Here is a 23,796-nt window from a genome sequence, read left to right as displayed (position 1 = left end):
TTTCTAAAACCCAAACTGCATGTGCACCAAGAAAAACGTGGTACCAGGCTGCAAAACCCAAAGTGGGAAGGCTACTGAGGTTCAGGCAGACTCCCAGGAGGTGGGGCCCACAGGTCCTCGGTCAGAACAGTGTCATCAATTAACTTCTCCATGTCCCTGCTTAACCAAATACTAGACACATCAAGACTTCCGAATACAAGCCTAGAATTTTCTCAAAAACCTTTCATTCCCTTTAAAATTGCTTCCTAGTATTTGTAAGTTAGCTTTTTTTTTTTTTTTTTTTTTTTTTTTACAAACTAATTTAGGCAAACACCCCCCAAAAAACTGAATTTCCCCCACAAAATGATTAATGATAGAAAACAAACCAAAATGGCTCCTCATGGAGTCTGGTATGTTAACTCCAGATCTGGATGGACTGGAGGAAGGACTTCTCTGCGGATTCGAGGCTGTAAAGCCCCAGTGAGGGCTGCAGCTGGGAAGGAGACCGAGCCTCCAACCCCCCAGAGCACACGCTGGCAACATCTGCAGTAAGAGGGTGCCAAGTTCGGAACCGCTGACCTCAAGACCCTGCAGCACGTCTTCAGAGAGGGTCAATAAGTCCATTAACAACTGTGTTAAGACAATAGACTGCGGAGGATTCAACATAATACAAGTCATTGAGAATTTTTTTTTAAAACATACATTTTAAATGAGCACAAACAGCAGAAACTGCTCCATGTGTTGAGCTCAACTAGAGAAAAGGAACACACAGTATTTAAACAAGCAGTTTACAACATAGATATTTACAGAGTTTACCTGAGGTGCAAGCATTATATATTTTCCTCTACCCCACCCTCCCAACCCCAAATGATTCCTTTTCAGCAGCGCTCAAGTATGCAAAAACTCCACTTATTTGGTCAATTCTAAAAAAAATATTATTCAGGGACAAAATAGAGATTTCCAGTCCCCATTGGGTACAGCTCAACTGTTCCAACTAGTTTTTTTATTGCTATTTGGTACAAAAGTTAACAGAACAACTTTACAAACTGTAGTGTTCCTCACATGTTCTTTACATGTTCTATGTACAGTACAATCACAGCTTATTTCAGTAGCTTTCACCACTCGCCTTCTCAAAGATGAACTAAAATTTATTTCACGGAGAGTACAAACATTTCCAGCAAGACCTACAGGGGGGAAAAAAGTTACAGCTGATTAAGATTAAAAAAAAAAAAAAAAACAGTTAAAAAAGATTTTTTAAGTATATTAAACAAATAAACAAATGGAATCTAGAAATGCAATGTGTTCCATTTAAAGTTCAAATTCTGCAACAAGTATCAGGAGACTATGTAGATAAAGCTGCACTACTTAAGAGATAATTCAACCAAGAATTAACACTTAGTACCAAATACATCAATTCTGGCAAAGGTCAATACCTCCCATAAGAAACTAGAAGCTTTCACAGTAAGAAAGAAAAGTATAGAGATGGGTCTAGGAATATTTAACAAACAAAATGTAACTTAGAATAATCTCCCCTCTGTGAAAAAGGGGGCATGAAACATTTTATAAGCCTCTCAGCAAGTGTCTATCAAGGTACCACTGATACTCCAGGCCATGGGCCAGGGGTTGAGCAAAGGTGTCCCCCCAGTGAGCTAAGCTAGTTCCCAGAACACAAGCTCTTTAATCAGTCCCCTGATCTGCCTGCTCATGTCACCTGGACTCAGCCTGGTCTCCTGCGATGACATCACTTCCCACACCTTCTGCCCATGCCCCCTCACTTAAGAACACAACTACATAAGGCTGGTGTGGCCCTGGGAGAAGCTCGTTTCTGTGTCGCTGGAGAAGCTCTGCCCTGGATCCTAAGCACTTCTCCTGTTTGTATCCTGGTGTCTAGGAGGCACCAGGTGAGAGACTGCTCCAGGAGTAATGGTGAGGACTTTATGGAACAAGTACCTGAGTGGGAACAAACTCTGTCCAGGGACCCCAGTCTTGTTATTCACCTGGGAGTATTGAAGCAACCCTAGGGAAATCATCCTTACACAGATACCCTGCCCTGTCTAAATCCCAAATGAACAAGTTAACGTGAGATAACCATGATACTGGACTCTTACAGAGCTACTCTACACTTGGCATACTTTGGCATACAGACCCAACATCAAAATAAACTTGTTTGTTTCTATCCTAATGCCTTTTCCCAACAGATAAGTTTTTGAGAAGACTTTTTTTTTTTTTTACAAGTAGTTGGACACAATACCCTTATTTTGTTTATTTTTATGTGGTGCTGAGGATCGAACCCAGGGCCTCACAAGTGCTAGACTAGCGATCTACTGGTAAGCCACAATCCCAGCCCCTAAGAAGGCTTTGAATAAGCTCCTCAACTAAAACATTGGGCACAAGCTTGGATTCATGCGCACCTAGACAAAAACCAGACTTCCAGACACACATGGGCGAAGGGGACCTTGGGCAAGTTATGTAATCCTAGACTCAGTCACCTTGTCACCAAGGTGTACACAGCACCTCCTAACCCTGCAGCACACACACTTTATTTTCTGCCTGCAGGCTGTGCAGTCTGTCACAGCTACCTAACTTTTCTGCTGGAGCAGAAAAGCAGCCATGAAAAGTCAGTAAACAAATACACAGCTGTATTCCAATAAAGCTTTCTTTACAAAAGTCTTGATGAAGAGCCAGTTTGCTGCCCCCTGCTGTAACAAGGATTAAATGACTACTGATCATGAAACACTTCATTCAATGCCATCCCAAAGTAAATGCCTAGGAAACTCAGGGGACATGATTGATGATTGTTTTACTATTGTCCCCACTAATATCCAAAACCCTGAGCACTGTCACCTGAATTTTAAAACACCTAAAAAAAAAAAAAAAATCAAAATTAAAAGCAAATTTATTTTGAAATATATTAAGTAAAATCAACACATTACATTTAATGTAAGACATAGACTCACCTTTCTTCCCAAAAAAATAGGAAATCAAGTTTTTTTGTCATTTGGTCGATAATGTGCATTCCCAATGAAATTCTCATAGTTCCTCTTTTGCAGCATGCTGCTGGATAAGTGTTGGTATGACACAGGCCTTTTTCCTGGTTGGACAGAGAGTGTAAAGGGGCATTTAGGGTCAAGGTCAAACAACTGGGTAAGATTCATACGGGCTGTTAGTTGATTTTCAAAATTCCTACCACTGATAATCTGATTCCTTTATGCCACAACACAAGAAACCATGTACTTGTTTGCCCAGTTACAGTTAATTGTTTGAGAACATTAGCCCAAAACTTCAAATTACTAAAAATCTACCTGCCAGGTTATCATTAGTAAGGATTTTTACTAACCAAAGGACAATGGCACCATAATGTATTTTAAATCTCTATGCATCATGAGCCAAGACTATAGAAGAGAAAGAAATAAAAAGCCTATTCAGAAGAGGACTTGACTTTTGTCATCAGGACATTTTAATATACATCCATTCTAAACACTGTGGGAGTGGAGGAAGTGGACACTTTTAATCAAAAGGCAGCAAAAATTACTATTTCATCACAACTTCAATAAAAACCACTGGAGTGTGTGAAAGCAATTGTTTTTTAATTTGCTATCCCTATCAGAACAATCGGCATATCAAGTTATCCTTGATAGACTGTTGTCACCACGTAGAATCCTTAATCTGAAACTAACAGGAACTAAAAGGTTTGAAAGGGACCTTGTCTCTCTGGGACAATACAAACCAGCATGGCTTGAAGCCAGCAGGACCATACCCAGCTCAATCAAGCACACCAGGCAGGACACCTGGGATGCTCTACCTACCTTTCCACATGCTGGGTATGTGCCACACACTCTATAAAAGGATGCCAGAAGAAGACACTTCCATGGGCAAACTCCAAAATAATATAAGTTTACTATGTACACATAAGGGAAAATAATTCTTTATAATCCACTTGATAACAAATACAGGGGCTGGGGATAGAGCTCAGTTGGTAGAGTGCTTGCACAGGCAAGTGGGATGCACAGGCCCTCGGTTCAATCCCCAGCACCACAAAAAATAACAACACAGGACAGGCACTACAGTTCTAAACTTCTAACATCAGAACCTGAGAAAGAGGGCCAGAAGTTCCCTGGCTTTCTCTCCTGACAGGACAAAGGGCCTCCTATGGTGCTTACTGAGGCCCCCTGCCAGCTATGTGTAAAGGAAGGTGGCAGGCCTTCATGGATTATCCTGGGAAGGTAGGAAGTACTCCTCCAAATCCCTCTGCAGGCTGGGTGCACAGGAGAAAAGGGGCTATCTGATGAAGGGATGGGCTTAAACGGCACGCGGAAGGAAGGAAGGAAGGAAGGGACTGGACCAGTGGCTCTCGGTCGTTGTTTTCAGGATCTATTCCACAAGGAGAAAACTTAAAGTGCTATTAATATCTCGGGAGTGAGAGTCAATCCTGGAGAGCTCCGCTCTGGAGGATCATAAACCTCTGCCAAGCCTAAGGTCTGTCTACACCCCTAAGGCCTTTCTGGCCCCTGCGCGGGACAAAGGCTAGCTAGCCCCCCACCCAGGCCTGGGTGAACCCGAGGGGCGCGGCCGCATTACCTTCCAGCGCGGGGCCGGCAGCCGGGTGCCCGGCGGGCGCGCAGGCGTACAGCGGTCCCGCGGCGCCGTAGGGCTTCTGCACGGTCAGCACCCCCGGCGCGTCCGCCTCCCCGGCACTCAGGAACCTGGGCTTGGGCGGCAGCACGGGCGGCGGGCACACGCACTCCTGCGCCAACAGCGAGGTGATGCTCCGGACCACGTGGTACTTGGGCACGTCATAACCCCTTCTGCAATTGGACGCCGGCTGCTCCGCGTCCAACGCGGCCGCCGCACTGGACTTGAGTCTCTTGGGGAGGGGCTCCCCGAAGTCCGCCACCGAGCTGCTGGCGCTGCGGCTGCAGAAGTAGTCCCTGCCCTGCGGAGCCCACGGGCCTTCCGTCTTCGGGGGGTGGTCGACCGCGGCCAGGCCGTTGCTGCTGCCGAGGGCGGGCTGCGGAGGGGCGGCCGCTGCGAGGGGTTTCGACTTGCTCTCGGGTCTCCTCATCTTCTCCGCAGCCGGGGAAACGCTGGGCTTGGAGAACATCTCGGGCTGCGGCGGTCGAGCGGCGCCCTGGCCCTGGCCCCCACCGCCCTGCTGCGGCCTCTGAGACTTGAGGTTGCTTGGCGCTGGGGCGCCGGGGTCCAGCCCGGCGGTCGTCGGGGCCTTGCGGGCCTTCTCGGGGGGCAGCGCCTTGGGCTGCGCTTGCGCCTGCACGGCCGGCCGCGGCTTGGGCTTGTGCAGACTGGCCAGCGGCGGCACGTCCTTCCCTAGCAGCGCGGGCGGGCAGCCGGTGCGCCGGCTCCGCAGCAGGGACCTGCTCCTGCAGTTCTTGTGGATGTCGGGGTTGTACTTGTGCTCCAGCCGCTGGTGCATCATCAGCACCTCCGGGTAAAACGTCTTGAAGGTACAAAACGGGCAGGTGATGCTGGGGATCAGACTCTTACTCAGAGAAATTGCCGGGCAACTGTGAAGAGCCCCAAGGGACAAATTTAAAGGTTTCTCCTGACAGTCCACACTTGTCTGGTACTTGCCCTCCGCTGTGCTCTCCGCCTTCTTGTCCCTGTGGCCCACCGCCACCGCCGGGGCTGCGAAGCCTTCCGTGGGGGGCACCATGGCCACCTCCGACTTACAGACGAGGTGATCTGCCTGAGGTTCAAGCGCTGGTCTCTTTTTTAACAAGTCCATGTGAGCAGGGGCAGGATTTCTGCTCACTCGATCAGCGCCGTCATCAGCTGCATTTTTATTGAAATCCTGAGTATCTTTTTGTGCTGGTGAGAGGACAATGCTGCCCAGAACGTTCTGAAAGACAGGCGTCTCCTTAAGTTGCTTTGCAGGTGGGCTACCTTTAGCATCTTTGGCACCATCAAACAATCTCTTCAAATTTTTGGTCTGTGAACCGTCAGCGGCTAATTGTATATCTTGGGTCTCCTGACTTTTACCCTCACTCTTGGCTTCCACGGCAACCTCCACCTGCTTATCCTTGTGGTGTCTCTCCAAGTGATACCTCAGAGATGTCTTCTGGGCTGCAGCATAGTCACAGAATTCACATTTGTATGGTTTTTCACCTAAAAAGAGAAGCCACCATAAGTTATGAGAAATGTCCAAATTTAACTTTAGAGACTGGAAGAATCTATTCAAACCAGTGGTGAGTTCTTTCCCTGATGAACCTACTAATCTTAGCTGGGATTTCTCAGGACCTGTTTTACCACCCTTACACTACGGTGGAAACTAAAAAGTAAACGCATATCTTTACCACCTAGTTGAAAGCTTGCTCTTATCTTCACCATAGCCCTACGGATATGATTATGATCAGCACCCTCTTCCAGCCAAGAAGAGGGGCACAGGAAGACTGCTCAGCAGGCAAGTGGGTGAGATTCAAGTCCACACTGCCTCCTCAAGCCACTGTTATCAAGGCTTCCCAAACCTCAGACTACGGAACGGTTGCTCATTTTGTTCTAAATCTTAAAAACGTCTTTAAAATAGAAAATTGGGGCATTTAAAATGAGTTTTAAATAAGACAGGATTCAGTAGTAGTAAACTAAATAAACCAACTTCAAAAGAGGGACAACTGTTCAAGTTACCATGATAGTAAAAGAATAAAAATGACAGCTGCATCGGCACGCTGCACATTTATTCCCAAAACTATTCCAAGGTTCTAACACAAAAACAGAAGTGCACCACAATTCTTTTAACTAATACATGCGTTAGAAAACAAAGTCCTTTACCTGTATGCGTTCTGAGATGAATATTGAGGTAATAATTTGAACGGAAAAACTTTCCACAATAACTACACTCTCTCGAGGATGCAAGATGCTTTACTTTTCCTCCATCATCATTTTTATCTTAAAGCAGAAACAAAAATATTCATGTAAGAAGACAGCTGAAGCACATGGATCAGGCATGTTGACTTGAATATATTTGATATAAACATTTTTGAAAGGCATGAAAGAATTTTTCTATTAGTTCAGGAATAGAAACGAAAAGGCTAAAAACACACCAAATGCTGCTGTGGAGTTATTTGAGGTTCTGAAGCTTTGTGGCGTCTGCTTTGTTTTGGGGGATAGCAGAGTGCACTGCTTTGATTGGGGGACAGCAGAGTACAAGATTCGGTTCTCTGCCTTAATCACAAAGTTAAGCCTAATGCACTCGGCTGCACAGGTGGCATTCCACTCCCTCCACAGGGAAGGCATAGGACCTGGCTGGCACTCCCGGTGCCTGTACCCCCTGGCAGGGGTGACCACCTTCTTTAGAACTTAGGAGGATGAGTCAATGTAAATCATCAATTCTCCCAACCACAGAAAGAAAAGTGTTTAAGATTAAACAAATTACCACTAGATGGCAGCAAGCACAACCTAATCTTCACCAGCAAAGAAAGCTTGGTATTGGGCAAACTCCTGAGAAAGTCTGTCAAAATTTAGCAGAAGTTTTAGAAAGCCGGGTATATTGACCACAAGAATTCACATGGGCAGACTGTATCTAAACAAGTCAAAATCTGATCCCAAATGACAAGGTGCTATCTTTTGAACTTCAGTCTTTACAATCAGTGTATCCTATGCACATGAATCCTCAGGGATTCTAAGTACAGGATGCCCTCCCTCCAGACAGCTGGATGTGCAAGAGTTAAAACATCCTCCACCTGAATATTTTAATTCTAAATAAATACTCCCTGTGGCAGATCATATTACACACATTACAATATTAATGACTCAAATTTCGGTCATGTCTTAAAATTTGGCATAATTAGGGCTGGAGGCAGAGCTCAGTGGCTGAGTTTCCCTAACATGCATGAGGCACTGGGTTCCAAACTCAGCCCAAATAAAAAAAATTTTTTTAAAAAGTAAAAAACAGCAGTAACTAAACTGGCCATTTGCCATCTGAAACTGCTATTTCTAATTCAGTGTCCTCCTCCATTTTGCATTCAAGATTGCTTATAGCCAACTAATTCAGACTCACAGACCCTGGTGAGTCTTCATGTAAGAAGGCAGGACAATACAACCTCCACTACCCTACACCTGGAGTCCCATCTAAGACAGTGTCTCCACCTACAAGACAGAGACAACCCCTGGCCTGAAAAGAGGCACCAGGAAGACTTTTAAAAATTAATCACTGACTTTGCTTTCTTAAAACTAAACCTAAAGAAAGTCAGGTTGATAGTACAGTAAGATCAGCCTGGACTAGAAAGCCACATAATCACATCAATTTAGGAAAATCTATTCCCTAAATATGGAACACCAGCTTTTTCTTACAACCACATCCAACTAGCTGAGTTTCTAGCTGGGTTTGAACCTGTATATTTCCTACTTCCAGCTCTGCAATAGGACTTATGGTATGTTGCATCATAAAGGTCTTTATTTTAGAACAAAGGATGTGAAGTTCCCACTTTTGCCTGGCTTCTTCTGCCTTCACAGTGCTGCTGTTTAAAGCAGAGTAAACTTTTTAAACAGAGGGCTATTGCAATAACCCATGGGAGCTGAAGACAAGGGTAGAGGAACCAACTCTGCAAACAGGGTAATGGGAAAAAAGAAAAGTTAAGCAACAACAATAGGCCATAAACCACGCAGTGGCACAACACACTCAAGCCAAGCTATGGCGCTGCCACCTGTGGCTGGGTCCTGTCTCCACCTGGAGGACCTAGTCCAGTTTTTCCACTCTACCTACTAGTGACTGGCCCTTCCCTTTTTTCTCCCAGGGCACAGGGCATCTCCCAGCACTGACACCAGGAGAGATCACTCAGCTGATGAGAAGCCTATGGTCAAAACCTTTTCTATGATGTCATGAAGGGACCGTCCGATTTTCTCTAGATGTCTAGAACTGAAGATTATAATATGGTGTGTGCTGGGCTCCCTGTGTCCCAGGAGCCTCTGTAGATTATATAGCCAATAGGAAACTCAATAAATCAATTGGGTTGATTTATCACTTAACCAGAGAGAGAAGTGGGCACTGGATTAAAAATGGGTGGCAGGGGAATTGGAGTTGTGGCTCAGTGGTAGAGTGCTTGCCTGGCATGTGTGAGGCCTTGGGTCTAATCCTCAGTACCGCATATAAATAAGTTAATTAGAAAAAGGTCCATTGACAACTAAAAAAAAAAAAATTAAAATGGGGAAGAGTCTACCGCACTGTGCCTTTGAGAATACAATTTCATGGAAAGGAGAAGAAGGCATCTGTTCTAACCAAGACCACTGGTTTGAAATGATGTCGTTTCTCCTTATTCACTTGTCGATTACACATCCTACACATCGGATGTTTTACAAATGTTTTAAGCAGCAGAATCCTTTACTCAAACAAATATTAAGCCAGGCCAGGTGACACACGCCTGTATTCCCAGTGACTCAGGAGGCTGAGTCAGGAGGTTTGAAAATTCAAGGCCAGCCTCAGCCAATTAGCCAGACTCTGTCTCAAAATAAAAAATACAAAGGTCTAGGGATGTAGCTCAATGGCAGAGCACCCCCAGGGTTCAATCTTCAGTAACCTGTCCTCCCAAAATTTAAGAAGATCTGAAACTCCAGGTGACATGAGGATGGGATGCAAGACCGGACATGGGTGGACTTCTTGCGCCATAGATGCCACCCACTAGGATAGGAAACAAGATATAAGCTAGGCCTTGGCGCTGGTTTCTGCTTCTATAAATGCCACTGACACGCTGAGTTTACTCAACAGTGAGATTTCTTAAAATTCTCTTTGGTGTGAGCCAGGCACAGCGCCACCCGCCTATAAATCCAGCCACTTGGGAGGCTGAGACAGGATCACAAGTTTGAGGCCAGCCATGGCAACTCAGCAAGACCCTGTCTCAAAATAAAAAGGGCTGGGAATGTAGCTCAGTGGTAGAGTACCCTGGATTCCATCCCCAATGCCTAATTTTAAAAACACTTATGTTTCTATCTATAGATAGATATAACATGCATAGTATATACACACACACTCCACACACCTTCACATTGCACACACACCTCCCTTTCAGGTGTTCACACTCCCTGTCCCTGACTTTGCAGACAAGCCACCTGAGTTCCTGAGGGACCTATTCACAGACCCTAGCCTCCCTATGCACAGGAGAGGGTCATCAGAAGTACCAATGCCTCTCCCAGCAGTCGCCTCCTGGCTCTGGCTGACAGGCGTCCCAGGGCATTGTGACCACTAGACATGCACTGGAGTAGCGACAACAGAACTGGGAGGTGACAGATACAGTTGGTTTACCAACAAAGTAGGAATGTCAGAAAACCCCAGTGATGGCTAGGGCTCCCAAACTGGGTGATGACGTTCCAGGCCAAGTCACTCTAGTGTAGGGCCATCCTGTGTGCTGCAGGATGTCCAGCAACATCCCTAGGCTCCACCCACAGGGTGCCAGCACACACTGTGACAATCAGCTTAGACAATCAGAAAAATCTCCAGACACTGCCAGATGTCAACTGACTGGGGGCAAGATCACCCCCACCAAGAGCCACCGTTGAGCCTGAGGCACAAGGTAGAAGAAAACGGGTGTCCCCTGTGGACAGAATTTACAGAGCAAGGAGAAACCCTAGCAGGCCTTTCACTCGACTCTGTTATTACAAAAATGAGAGGGAGGGCACCAACAAGGCCTGGAAGAGGAACCCCGCTCGGAGCCCTCCCAGCCAGTGTTCTCCAGGACACACGGAGCAGCTTACCCAAATGCAGCCCTTCAGGGAGCCCGTCCTCAGACCCATCTTCAGAGCCACCTTCTCGGTCCACGGCCCCACCATCATCCAGAGCAGTGGTGAGGTCTGGGGAGCACGTCCCAGGCTGCCTTCCATCCACGGCAATGGTGGGCGACTCAGCGTCCGCCCTCCTGTCCCGCTTGTGCACGCGCGAGTGCAGGACCAGCTGGTGGTAGGTCCTGAAGGCCCGGCCACACTCAGAGCAGTGTGTGGGCTTCTCTTTGTTGCCACACACCTTTGGGTCCGTGTCCGCGGAGGGCACCTCACCATTGGTGTGTCTGGGCTTCTCTTTGTCTTGTGAGAGCCCTGTGCAACTGTTCTTACTTGTTTTAGACTTTCCAGAACCTTCCGATTTACTCCCACTCCAAATTTCTCCAAGTTCTTCTTTTTCAGAACACGAGTCGTCATTGTCGGTGCTTCCCTCCTGCCCGGACTCCTTCACTTCTTCCTGGGCGATGGCAACCTTCCCTTTGGTGGCCAGCTGCCACGCCTGGTAGGTGGTGAAGGGATCCAGCTGAGGTATGCACCTCATGGGCCTGCTCCCAGACTCAGGGTGAGATCTGGGCATTAAGTTCAAGAACTGCAGAAACTCCTCCCGCGGAGACGTCATTCCCTCCTGCATTCCCTCTTGCTGAGAGTCGGTCTGTGTACTGCTGGTACCGGAAGCAGTATCTTTGGTGTGTACCTTACTGTGCTCAATTAGATTTTCTTTATTTGGAAATAGGAAGCCACAAACCATACAGATCTTGTAAGGAGATGAGATGCTCCCGGCCACGTGTACCTGGACAACTTCATTGATGGTGACAGGACTCTCCAGGCCTTGCTGCAGTTTGTTCCTGGCACCCGACTTGCCATTGTGCGTCCGCATGTGATTTTTAAGGAACCACGGCTCCTTGAATCTTCTCCCACACATGTTGCACCCGTAAGTGAAAGAGTCCTTGTGTTTCTTCATGTGGATCTCAACATCAAAAGCAACTCTAAATGTCTGTCCACATACTTCACAGCTGAATTCTTCATTTTCTTTGCAGCTCGTGTCCTTTGGTGGTTCTGTTCGCACCTGACTTTTATCCAAAGGACTGAGATACTCAGCTTCCACACGCAAAACTGCTGGCTCACAGAGGGTAGGCCGGTGCTGCATTAAGACGTGTTTGTTAAGGTCTTCTGCGTGTGTGAAGGTCTGACTGCAAAACATGCAATCCAAGGGCATAAATCCTTCTATCTGGATGATATTTTTTTCTTGTGAAGCTCTGAAAGGTACAGCGGTGGTCCCTTTAATTGACAAGGCATCACCCACCTCCCCCTGGGTGCCAAGAGCACTGCTGATGACTTCTGGTCCATCCATGTACACTAGTAGGGATTGAGTTGGCATGTTCCCTGATGTGCTAGGACTGTGTACACAGAAGACTCAAAGTTCAGCTGGGGAATTTCTGGAGTTGGAATAAGGCCACTTTCAAGACTTGTCCCTCACACCTCCAGCAGCTCTGGGCTTCAAAACTAGAGCAAATATGTACTGTAAAGTTCAAAGCAAATTGTATACTCCTCCACCTTCTTATCTTCAGAAGTTTGTAGGAAGTGCAGTGACAGAGTGTCACTGGCTCTTTGCACAAACAAGGCACAGATTGCCTGATGCCGTGATCCAGACACAAATCAGCACCAAGCGTTAGTCCTCCTGGTCTCCATTGAGTGAGCCCTGCCACTGAGCAAGAAGTTGATGCCAGCAATATGGAGACAAGGGATTTCCAAAACCTAAAGAGAAGTAAACAGAGGCCATTAGCTGCACTTGAAGGACAGGCGGACGACACAGTTCCTCCACAAGGCAGAGATGGGACCTAATGCAACTGCCTCCCTTAAACTCACTCCCGCATCCTGTTCAACATGCTAGTTAAGCTGCCCCCAGTGCTTCCCCAGCCAGCACACTTGTATATGTCACACGGCCAAGAGCTCTGAAAGGCACGGTGCTTCACTCATCTCGATCTAAAAGGTCATGTTTTAGGGCCGAAATTGTTAAATTCAGCTGAATCTATCTTAAATGTCACTACTAAGACGCACACAGGTACCCTAGACACAACTTCCACAAATCTGAAAACTATTACGAGGTCATGAAAAATCAGATGACAAAATTGAACCACTTCAGGTAAAAATCTTAAAAGCCAATCCCCAAAACTGCCTTACACAACCAAATTACCAGCAAGAACACGATACGCTTAAAGGAAGGCTCCAAGGTGACACAGATCAAAAACATAAGCATACGAAACAGAAACAATTCCTCTGGTCCTCACTGCAGAGACAGAACACCTCAGAACGCTCGCTCTTCTTGGCAACAGTTCTTTGATGAACTGGGGTTCACTGGATATTCTAGCCCCCATCCCGCTGTCGGCATCTCAGGTTGCTCTCACCACTCTGTGCCCTCAAGGAGCACCAGGCAGGCTTCCCAATCCAAACAACAAGCAAGGCACAAAGCCGCCTGCCTGCTGCACCTGCACATCTCTCTAAAGCCCACTCCAACACGCTGACTCTGCCATCAGAAAATAGACCCTCCCGGTTTCTAACCCCTCTTGCTCATTACAGGTTGGCCAGGTGGAAAAGGATTACTTTTTTTAAAGCTGTGCAGACTCTGATGTGGAGGCTAATTTTCACTCTTGGAAGAGAATTAGTCTCTAAAGCCAGTACTCTCCACTCTTAGGGCACCCAGAGGACTTGTTTCTAAATAGTCCCTTTTACTTTAAAACTTCAGCTGATTATTCCTACCAAGAAAACAAAGACACACAAACTGCTCCCACCACAGTCAATACAAAACAAAAACACACCACCTCCCTCAGCTGCCCAGGTCTCTTCCTCCTCTTCACACTCAACCCCTTATCTTTGGTTTTGAATCAATTACAGCTTCTTTCCTACAGAGGACTCCAGACCAGAGATGAGGGTGGAGAAAGAATACCAGTGTTTTATCTTAATTTCTTTCTGTTCTTTGTTGCAATCACAATGGAGGCTGGTTACCTTCCTGTGTGACCTAAGAGAACACGGCAGGCTCCTGAGTTCTGGCCTGGCTTAAGGCAGGACGGCTCTTAGAGCTCCCAAGGTCTATGGTTCGGGGAGAGAGTGGCTCACAGAAGAATACCCCATGGCTCTGTGACTCCAGAGGTTGTGATGTTCCACTGTGGGGCTGACAACTTACTCCACAGAATTCATTGAAGGCCAAGGTCCAAGTAGTATTTTAACTGAAGAACTGAGCTGCAGATTCTAAGAAAGAGATGACCAGCCAAAAACTAGAGGAGAAATACACAATGCATCAAGTTCTACAGAAAGCCACAGGAGTGATTTCAATTTGAATACATTGTCACTTATTTGAGGTCTTTCCTCCTCTTAAGGGCTAAAATACCCCTTTTCAAAAAATGAAAGTGCCAAGCAAGTAGTGGAGTGTTTTATTACTACTAGTGTCCTTACTTGGCAAAATCAAAGTCATCCCGTGTCAGACATCAACTATTCTTTTTTAAAGAGAGAGTGAGAGAGGAGAGAGAGAGAGAGTGAGAGAGAGAATTTTTTAATATTTATTATTTTTTAGTTCTCGGCGGACACAACATCTTTGTTTGTATGTGGTGCTGAGGATCGCATGCGTGCCAGGCGAGCGCTCTACCGCTTGAGCCACATCCCCAGCCCCATCAACTATTCTTTAAAGGAACTTTGGCTGGGCTTGGGGTGCAGCTCAGTGGCACCTACAGAGCAAGCACCAGGCCCTGGATTTGACCCTCAGTATCCCAAAAATAATTTTTTTTAAGTTTGGGTTCTTTTGCCAATCCCTTTAAATTTAAAAATTTAGGAGAATTCCGCCTATCTATAATACCCTTTCCAAAAAAGATCCCATCCTTACAATCAACTACTAGATGAGAAATTTGATGTGGGTATATCCCTTTTTCCATCCAGGGTACCAGCACAACTCAATTACTGTAAATAACATCTTGGAAAGGAGGTTCGGCACCATTTTTATCTGTGAAATTTTCAAATGTCTGGGGCCTACGGAGGTCAGCACAGCTCTGTAGGACAGGACCTTCATGACACTTCAGGAGAGTGAAGGCCTGAAAAGGAGGCAGAGCTGGAAAGGGTGGAAGGAAAGAGCTCCAGTCTCACTAGGAGGAGAGATGGAGACGTGGGCGGGTCCCAGACGAAGCTTCCAGGGCAGGTTCTGATGGCCACAAACTGTGCGCAGCTCTCCTGGCACCAGAGGACCTTGAAGGAAGTCACCATCGAGGCTTGCTCCCGCCTTTTTCCAGCACAGCCCCTGCTCCTCAGTAAAGACTACACCCTCCAAACCTTTCCGCCGTATCTAAAACCATCCTGTCAGGAGTTGGATCTGGTGACATGTCTTTAATCACAACTACTGAGAAGGCTGAGACAGGAGGATTCCAAATGTGAGGTCAGCCTGGGCAACTTAGCAAGACCCCATCTCACATAAAAAACAAGAAGGGCTGGATCTGGGGCTGTAGCTCAATGGTAGACCACCTGCCTGGCACATGTGAGGCATTGGGTTCAACCCTCAGCACCACATAAAATTAAATAAATAATAAGAAGAGCTGGGGATGTAGTTCAGTGGTAAAGCACCCTTGGGTTCCATTCCCAGTGCCTTCCCCCCAACCCAAAAAAAAGAAATGAAAATTAAAAGGCTTCGAATGCAGTTCAGTAGTGGAGTGTCACTGGATTCAATCTCCAGTACTATAAAATCATCCTGTTTGGACAAATATATATATATATATATAAATACATACACAATTTTAAGATTAAAAAAGACAAAAATAATTAAAAACATCCTGTTGGCCTGCTTCTTAAAGTAAGACCCTAAGATAGCAAAGCCCTGCTGGCTTGTTCCCGATGCCCTGGTGCCAACACAGAGTTGGTCCCTCAAAACACACCTGCACAACCAGACAGCAAAGAAGCGAGGTGCACACCTCTGGCCACATCCATCAACCACAACCATCTATCTATTAAAATTAGCATGAGTGGCCAGGCCTGGTGGCTCAAGCTTGTAACCCTAGTGACTTGGGAGACAGAGGAAGGAGGATCCCAAGTTCGAGCCAGCCTCAGCAACTTAATGAGGCCCTGTTTCAAAATGAAAAATAAAAAGGACTGGAGGAGTGCTCAAGCACCCTGGGTTCAATCCCCAGTACCAAAAAATGAAATTAATAATAATGTGAATGGTTATCCAAACTTCCACATGGCTACCTAAGACTGCTGTCTAATTACACCTCTGCAGTCTCAAGACTGGAATAACTGAAAGCAGGAATCATTTTTGATCACACATAAGGTTGACCAGCACAAAGAAAACTGCAGCAGTTTGGGGGCAGAGGTGTACTTCAGTGCTAGAGCCCTTGTTTAGCCTGCATGAAACCCTGGGTTCTGTTCCAACCCCACCAAAAAAAACCCAAAAATGCCTCGCTTGAATTTATACCCTCTTCTCACGCAACCCACCAAAACAAATCCACTGGGCATGCCACGGAAACCTCTGCAAGCAAAGGCCCTGGCTCGGAGATACCACAGAATTCTTCAACACTAAAGCACCAAATAATCCAAACCAGGTGTCCATTACTTAAAACCAAAATCTTTAAAGTGGTTGTGATAACAAAGAGTTAAATAACATCAAAACTTACCCAACAGAAAATTAATCATTGTAATTAGTGTGTAACAACAGTGCGCAGTGCTGCTGACAAACTGTCTTTCAGAACAAATGGAGGGAGAAAGAGGACATTCTAACCCTGATTCAACACCACCACCCACATACTTCTAGTGGGCAGCGAAGTACACATTCTCAACACACCGAACTTATTAAAAAGAAGAGACTTTTGCAAAAAAAAAAGAAAGAAAGAAAGAAAGAAAAAAAGGTGGAGGGGGTGATTTACTGGTGATTTACTGGGATGCTTCACCACTGAGCTGCATCCCCAGCCATTCTCATTTTTTGATAGGTCTCACTAAATTGCTGAGACTGGCCTTGAATTTGGGATCCTCCTGCCTCAGCCTCCTGGGTTGCTCTAACTACAGGGGTGCACCTTTGCATCTTGTGCAAATAATCTGTTCCCTAAGGCACCTAAGGCAAGTGGCTATTCAGTACAGAGGTAGTGTCTGAAGGAAAAGGAAGGTTCAACTCACACTGTGATCACTTAAGTAGGAACTTTTTTTTTAATGTACCACAACATAATCTTTGAAACTCAGAACCACCTAACTATAGCTGCCTGAAATAAATCTGTTCAAGTAACTAATTAGATAGTTATTTGTGTCTAACTACCTGTAGATCTTAAAATTAGCAAACATTACACATTTCTCAATCAAAAGCACCACAATGTGTGTTCAATCAGGGGCATCTGCCGTCTTCCTGGCAATGTCTGTGGCTGGAGATGCCTTGAGACAAGCCCCTCACTGCTCCTCTAAACAGCTTAGCCCACATCCTGGACAAGGGGCAGTTAGTTAGCCACCACAGGACATAGCAGTGAGGTATTGCAAATCCTCAAAAATTGTCAAAAACACATAAAAATTCTACCTATAGTCAAGTAATTTGCAGTATTCATACAAATCTACTTTTTCCCCAAGTTAGAAAAGTGTCCAAATAAATGGTTATTGAATCAGTCAACTTAAAGTCTACTCTCTGACCCATCATCTCCGTCCTCAAAACTATAAATGTAACTCCAAACTCTGGTTAGGAACTTGGAAGCTTTTCTTTAAGTTTTTCCTTTATGTTTTACACATATTATTTTTCTTAATCCTACAAATGAAGAAAACTACATAGTGTTGTCTACAATAGCAACCAACACCTGGAAATTTAAATCCTTCAACAGTATCAAGGAAATCACCAAGGTCACATCCACAAGCTAAACAGTCAGCCCACATTTTTTTTTTTTTTTGTGGAAAAAGGCTTGAGTTAAGAGAGATTAAAATATCCAAAGTTTAAATTCAGCATTACAACCCAAACCATCATAGGCAAAAGAATGATCAAAGGCAGAACCTGGGACACTATCTCATTGTTTCAAAATTACATACAAATACTCAGGCCTAAACAGGATAAGAAAAAATGCCAAATATGTGTGTGTGTCTATATATATATATATATATATATATATATATATATATATATATATATTTGATCATAACTAGAAATGGCTTGATTCAGCCCAAATCAGGTAAAGTCTGCTAAAAGGATCTTAATAACTTAAAGCACCATGTATTAGTTTTAGTTTCAAATTATCAATAGTAGTAGATACTGTGATCTATAAACTGGCTTTCAAAAACTCCACCTTGATCTGAAAAAGCCATAAGGGAAATTAATTTTTTTTTAATTTTGAATTAAGCAAAGATATCAGTGAATTTCTTCTATTACTTGTACTTAACTAGTATGACCCTAAATATGTTGAAAAGATCTGGCAGGTCTAACCACACCCCAGGGGAGGGGGTGGGGGAAATATCAGCAATTTAAAAAATAAACTGTCCTATCTTTGCCTGTTAAAACTCTACAAAGAAAACACACATACATACCTACACACATAAGTAACTGTATGTCACAAAGTATGATACCTGTCACACTGCATCATACACAAGACCACTCTTCCCACAAGGCCAACCATCACATCCAAATTAAACCCAACTGAACTAACTTCAGGATCAATAGAAGCAGAGGCAATGCCAGGGTCCTGAGAGCCTTCTTTAGCAATGTCTGAATATCCCCCCATCTTCTGTTGACTATTAAAATCATATCTGGTTCTTGTAAGTTACCTGTTTGCCTTCCAATCTAAGGCAAAAAAAAAAAAAAAAAAAAAAACCCAGTCTCCTTTCAATAACCTAATCACTATTCAAAAGATAAATACATGAAACTGAAGAAAAATGTTATAAATTACCACCCCCCAAAAAAGAGGAAAAAAACATTTCTGGTATAATGGTATTTTTAAGTTATCCTGATTTAGTACAAGTAGAAAGGTTAAAAAAAAATACTCCTAATTGGTTCAAGGACAAAACCCATCTGGAATCTAAAATTACCATCCATTTAACTACATCTTCAATTTGAAAAGTTGGCAGACTACAAAGTAATGAACACCAACACAAGAACACTACTCAAGCCCATTAGGAACCAGCCTGACTTTGGGATAGTGTGGGTCAAAAACAACTGGTCAGGCTTAAGAACAAAAGCCAGGGAATTAAATTCATTCTCTCAGACAACTTACTCAGCTGTCTTTTCAGGTTTAGTAATTTTATTTCTCAACTTTATCATAAAATTACCAAACTGGCCCCAAATTTCCAGTAACTCGGTTATGTTGATACCCTGGGCAGGAAGTAATGGGGATGTTAGAACAGTCGGGTCAACAAATGTTCAAATGTAAGTCCTTTAAAAAGGAGCACTCCACTGTTAAATATAAAAGGGTGATCTGTGGTGGCAGCTGGCTAACAGGGGCTTCCCCCTCTTTACTTGGAGAAGAGATGTGTAGAACTGAGTGTGCTCGGCATGAGCTGAAGATTTTAGGAAAGAATGGTCCCTGGTTCTTCTACTTCCTTAAAGTCAGATTGCTATCTGCCCTCCTGGTCTAAACTCAAAAACCTTTGCCCCACATACCACTGCAAATTTGTCCAAACTATATCACCGCCTGGAGAACAATAATCCAGATCACCTTACTCTGAAAAGGCCCATTTCTAAAAGTATTTATTCCTGCCCCCAAAATGGGGCCATTAAGTAACATTCAATAATCAGGCTTCCCACCCCTATTTAAGAAATTTCCTGCTGTCTTTGTGTAATATGTTCTTTCTCCCATGTGCATTTAAACCAGTTAGCTCCCCTCCCCCCAAAATCTGGAGATAAGGGGCTCGAGAATGAAGACTCCTCTATTGTCACAAGCTTAATTTACAAGCTGTAACTAAGCACTTCCCAATAAAATTTAAATATTCAATGAATGACTGGAATTTCTTCAATTTTGGTAGCTGTTCTGTACATACCTTCCAGGTTTTTATTCTTTAATACTCCAGTAATTTGAGAACTATTCTATATATTCCAATTGTAATGATTTAACTTAAAGTCACTACATTTATTTTAATTTATCAGCATACCCTCCACCTACATGTTTCTCATTCCTACTTATAATTGTAAGGCTCGAAGGTAGAGCCCCAGCAAAGCACTTCAGCTTTGCCTTTTCAATTCATTTATTAAACACACTGCCGAGGGATTAAACTGAAATGGGAAGTGAGGAAAGAACCACTTAACAAATCATACCCAGCAACCTCGAAACCCGCAACACAGGCCACACTGGCACACGAGGCACAACCATACAAGATGATTTTTTTTTTTTTTAGCAAATGGAAACAAAGCTTTTGAAATTAAAAAAAAAAAAAAGCCCCATTTATTTTCAGAAGAGTGTCAAATAAAAGTAGATCCTATTTTAAAGCAGTATGTTTTAGGCAGTCAAGGGTCATTAAAACTACTCAAAAAGTTCTTATCAACCAATATCATGTTTGTGGCAACTGTGAGAAAAGAATGCAATTTGATAAAGTGGAAAAACATCACATCTTCTGGGACCCCCAAGGCTCTAATCAAGCATCTCAGAATTAAGAGTGCTCCAGGGTTGGGAAATGGCAACCCTGCTGTGGCAAAAACATACCATTTCATAATAAGTGTTGTTAAAAAAAAAAAAAAAAGTGATTAGCATTTATCTACAATAAGGAGGCAGACTTAGTCATGGCCAGACCACGTATTCCTTAATTATTTCATCAGTTTGTAAAGTGACTTGATGATTAAGTCTTATTTTCAGATTTCCTCTAAAACAAGTCCACTGGAAGGGGATTAGGGGCTCCCTTCCTCCCTCAAGTTTCACTGCCAAAAATGGAGGATTACAAAGACAATGCAAATCTCCCCACCTTAAAGACAGGCAGCCAAAGTCAGAACTTTCACTCCCCCTCCTCCCTACCACCTGGGGGGGGGGATTGTGCTATTATCAAAATAGATTCTTAAGGGTGAGGGGAGGAATTTGTTTCTACAGATTTTTTCTGAGTGGTGTCTTACTTCCTTTTTTAAGTAAGAAGTGAAAGGGAATAATTTGAACCCAGGACAACTGCTCAACTTCCATCTCACTTGTTATTTACAGCAAAGGTCAAACTGCAAAGTGGTAGGAAGGTGTCCTGAAGATAAAAGGATTAAAAGAAGCTGTAGACACTAAAAAAAAAGTATGTGTCCTTCACCAATAAGTCATAATCTTTCCCTCCACTTCCTCCTCCCGTATGCAAATAAACGTACAATTCGAAAGGACTGGCCTTCCTCCCCACATCAAGTAAAATTCCAAACCACCAGATTATTAACCCTATTCTACAATCCAAATAAATTATAAATCTTATAACTACTGACAACTGAATTTTTAAGTAAGTCATTGCCACTTGAATTTACCACTTACATAACCGATTAAAACTGGCAGAAATGGGGAGGGGGAAGGGGTGACTTCAACTAAAACATGATTTAAAAAAAAAAAAAGACCCAAAATACTACTACAGTCTCCAGAACACTGAACAAAACAGTATCTAAAATAAACATGACTTCTCAGAAGGAAAAAAGTCATCTACCACTAAGGACACACCTTAAAAGTTCTTAGCACATTAACTAAGCAAGCACAAACTAGTGGTTTGACTTGTATTTTTCAGACGAAAAGCAATTAGGTTATTACGCTGCACTTGTCACTACAGACACATAAAGCCTTTTTTAGAAACTCTAGATCTATTACTCAGCCTCAAAGTATTACAAAATTTAGCATTTTAAGTCTTATCAAAGAAGTCCATCCACTTCAGGAGGAAAGTACAGTAAAATAAGAACCCTAATGTACTTCCTGAGACATACAAAGAGAAGGTGGAAGGCCCCCGAGACCCCTACCTAAGTCGCCAGGCCTGGATGGCAGCTGTTGTTACCCTGCCTCTTCTTTTGTTGGGCTTAATCTCATGTCAAGTCATTCAACCAACTCAAAAGCGATGAAGACATAATTGAATCAACCTGAACTAAATCAGACCTAGGCTTCTTGAAACATACAGCTTAATGGTTCCAAACCATCTACCAAACTAGGAAACCAGCTACGCTGTGGCTAGTACACACGGTGGTCAATAACACGACCCTGAATAGGCCCCCGGACCTCGGCAACCGCCACTTATTTAATCCGTGTTTAGGAATGTCCAAGGCTTCAAGCCCCATAGGCTGATTCGGAAAGATAAATTGAGGCTCAAGAACAAAACAGTGAAACCCTAACCCTGGAAACGACTACCCTTTTCCTGGGGAGAAACGAGGGGGAGGGTTTCTGCGGCTCCAGTGAGGACAGGCCACTGGGGTCCCAGGAGGGGCCACGGTGGCTTCCCAGGCTCCTGTAACCGAACCTTGAGGAAAGCCGGCTCTCCCCACCCCCACCCACCCCACCCGCCCAAGAATGCGGCTTCCCGTCCTCGGTGGCCCTGCCCCAATCCTAAAGTGTGGGTCCGGGACCGGCGCCGCCTGCGCCCTCGGGCGGACCGCCCAGGCAGCCCGGCTGTAGCCCCGGCCCAGCGGCGCCCCGCTCCCCGTCGCGTGCGCTCGTGTTTGGGGCCAAAAGAGTGCAGAGAGCTCTGCATCGGAAACCCCGCGTCCCACCACCCAGCGCCCGCCGCAGAAACTTCCCTTTAAAGAGAAGAAACACTCTCAGGCTACCACTTCAGTCCCCCCAGCCCTTTAGAGTTCCCGGCTCTGCCTCCCGCTGGCTCTAGGTTCCCCCACTGGAATCCAGAGTTGCAAAGACGTTCTTTAAGAGTTTATGGGGCACCAGAAGTTTTTGGAAAAATCTTTAAAAGGAAAAAAGCCAAACCACCTTATCACACACATCCTGGAAACGCAGCCCTGTGCGCCGCGGGCTCGGGGATGGGCAGGCGACCCGGGGCTCCCGGGACAGACTCGGGGCGCCCCGAGGGGGACTGAGCGGGCGAGGGCTGGGGTCCGCGGCGAGGCCCGCCCCCCGCGGCCCCCGTGGACGCGCCCCCCGCCGGCCGGTGTGGACGGCCCGGCCATTGTCTGCGGGGGACGCTTGTTAGGACGCATTGTTTTGGCTGTTTCCAACTTGCCGGGCCCCCCGGCCACCGCGGGGACCCCGCGCCCGCCCCTCCGCGCGCCCCGTGGCCCGGGCGGCGAGCGGGAGACCTGCCCGCGGGCACCAACTTTTCGTAGAGCCCCACTGCGGCCCTCGCAGCCGCGGCCCCCGCCCCGGCCGCGAAAACCGGGACCCCCGCCCGGCCCTGGAGGGCACTCGGAGGAGCGCGGCGGCCGGGCGCGGGAGCGCGCCGCCCGCCCAGGGAGGGGCGCCCCTAAGAGCGGGGCCGGGCCGGGGCCGGGGCGCCCTTTACCTGCGGCCGGGGCTCGGCCCTCCCTCGCTCACGGCGGCCGGCTGCTCTGACACCGCGAGCCGGCGAGGTTTGAATGGGGAGGAGCGGGCGGAGGGCGGGGAGGAGCAGGCAACGCGAGTTCGCTCGGCCTTTTGTGCGGACACCTCCCGGTCCCGCGCCCGCACCCGGCCCCCCAAAAGAGACGGGGGCCCGGGGCTGAGGGGCGAAGCCATCCCCTCGGACGCCTCAGCCTGGCGCCGGGAAGACCCTCCCCCGAAAAAGAGCGCTCCCCACCCCCACCGCCACCGCCCCCGCCGGAGGATTTGGGGGCCGGGCTCACCTCGGGCGCGGGGCTAAGGTGAGCGGGGCGGGGTGCGCACGGGGGCAAAGGCGCGGGCGCCCCCTACTCGTCCGCGCGGGGACAGTGCAGGCGCGGGGGTCCCTAGAGCCGCCGGGCGCGGCGCGTCCGGCGCTGGGGGACTGTTGGGTCAGAAAGTGCTCGGAGCAGCTGTTGCGCCCTCCCCCGGCCCCGCCGCTCGGGACGCCCCGCCTCCGGCCTCCACCGGCCGCCCGGCCACGCCCCCTCCCCGCCCCGCGGTCCACGTGATCTGCGCAAGCGCGCCCCTGCCCCGCCCACCGTCGCGGACCCCGCCTCTGGGCGCGGGCGCGCGGACGAGCACGCGCACACGCTGTTCTTGCCCAGAGTCTCTGGAGCACGCGCGCGCCTTGCTGCCGCCCCCGCCTCCTCCTCCCGCC

General features: G+C 46.4%; 1 protein-coding gene across 3 annotated transcripts; it reads right to left on the bottom strand.

The window, feature by feature from the left end:
• Positions 1 to 851: 851 nt before the first annotated feature.
• On the bottom strand, positions 852 to 23,509 carry Znf217 (zinc finger protein 217). Of its 3 annotated transcripts, none has more exons than XM_077799767.1 (6): positions 23,381 to 23,509; positions 10,678 to 12,453; positions 6,763 to 6,879; positions 4,558 to 6,102; positions 2,937 to 3,070; positions 1,078 to 1,163 (listed from the first exon to the last, which is right to left on the bottom strand). In XM_077799767.1, the coding sequence occupies exons 2-5, from the start codon at positions 12,074 to 12,076 to the stop codon at positions 2,961 to 2,963; spliced, it is 3,171 nt and encodes a 1,056-aa protein (XP_077655893.1). In that variant the 5' UTR covers positions 12,077 to 12,453; positions 23,381 to 23,509; the 3' UTR covers positions 1,078 to 1,163; positions 2,937 to 2,960. The 3 variants fall into 3 exon arrangements, with proteins under 3 accessions (XP_077655894.1, XP_077655893.1, XP_026246755.2); XM_026390970.2 differs by lacking the exon at positions 23,381 to 23,509 and adding an exon at positions 23,062 to 23,095; XM_077799768.1 differs by lacking the exons at positions 2,937 to 3,070; positions 23,381 to 23,509 and having other exon boundaries at positions 852 to 1,163; positions 10,678 to 12,109.
• Between the last annotated feature and the right edge of the window lie 287 nt (positions 23,510 to 23,796).

Source organism: Urocitellus parryii, chromosome 6, assembly GCF_045843805.1.
Source record: "Urocitellus parryii isolate mUroPar1 chromosome 6, mUroPar1.hap1, whole genome shotgun sequence".
Lineage (NCBI taxonomy): Eukaryota > Metazoa > Chordata > Mammalia > Rodentia > Sciuridae > Urocitellus > Urocitellus parryii.
The sequence above is the reverse complement of the archived record's forward strand: the minus strand, read 5'-3'. Positions and strand labels throughout refer to the sequence as shown.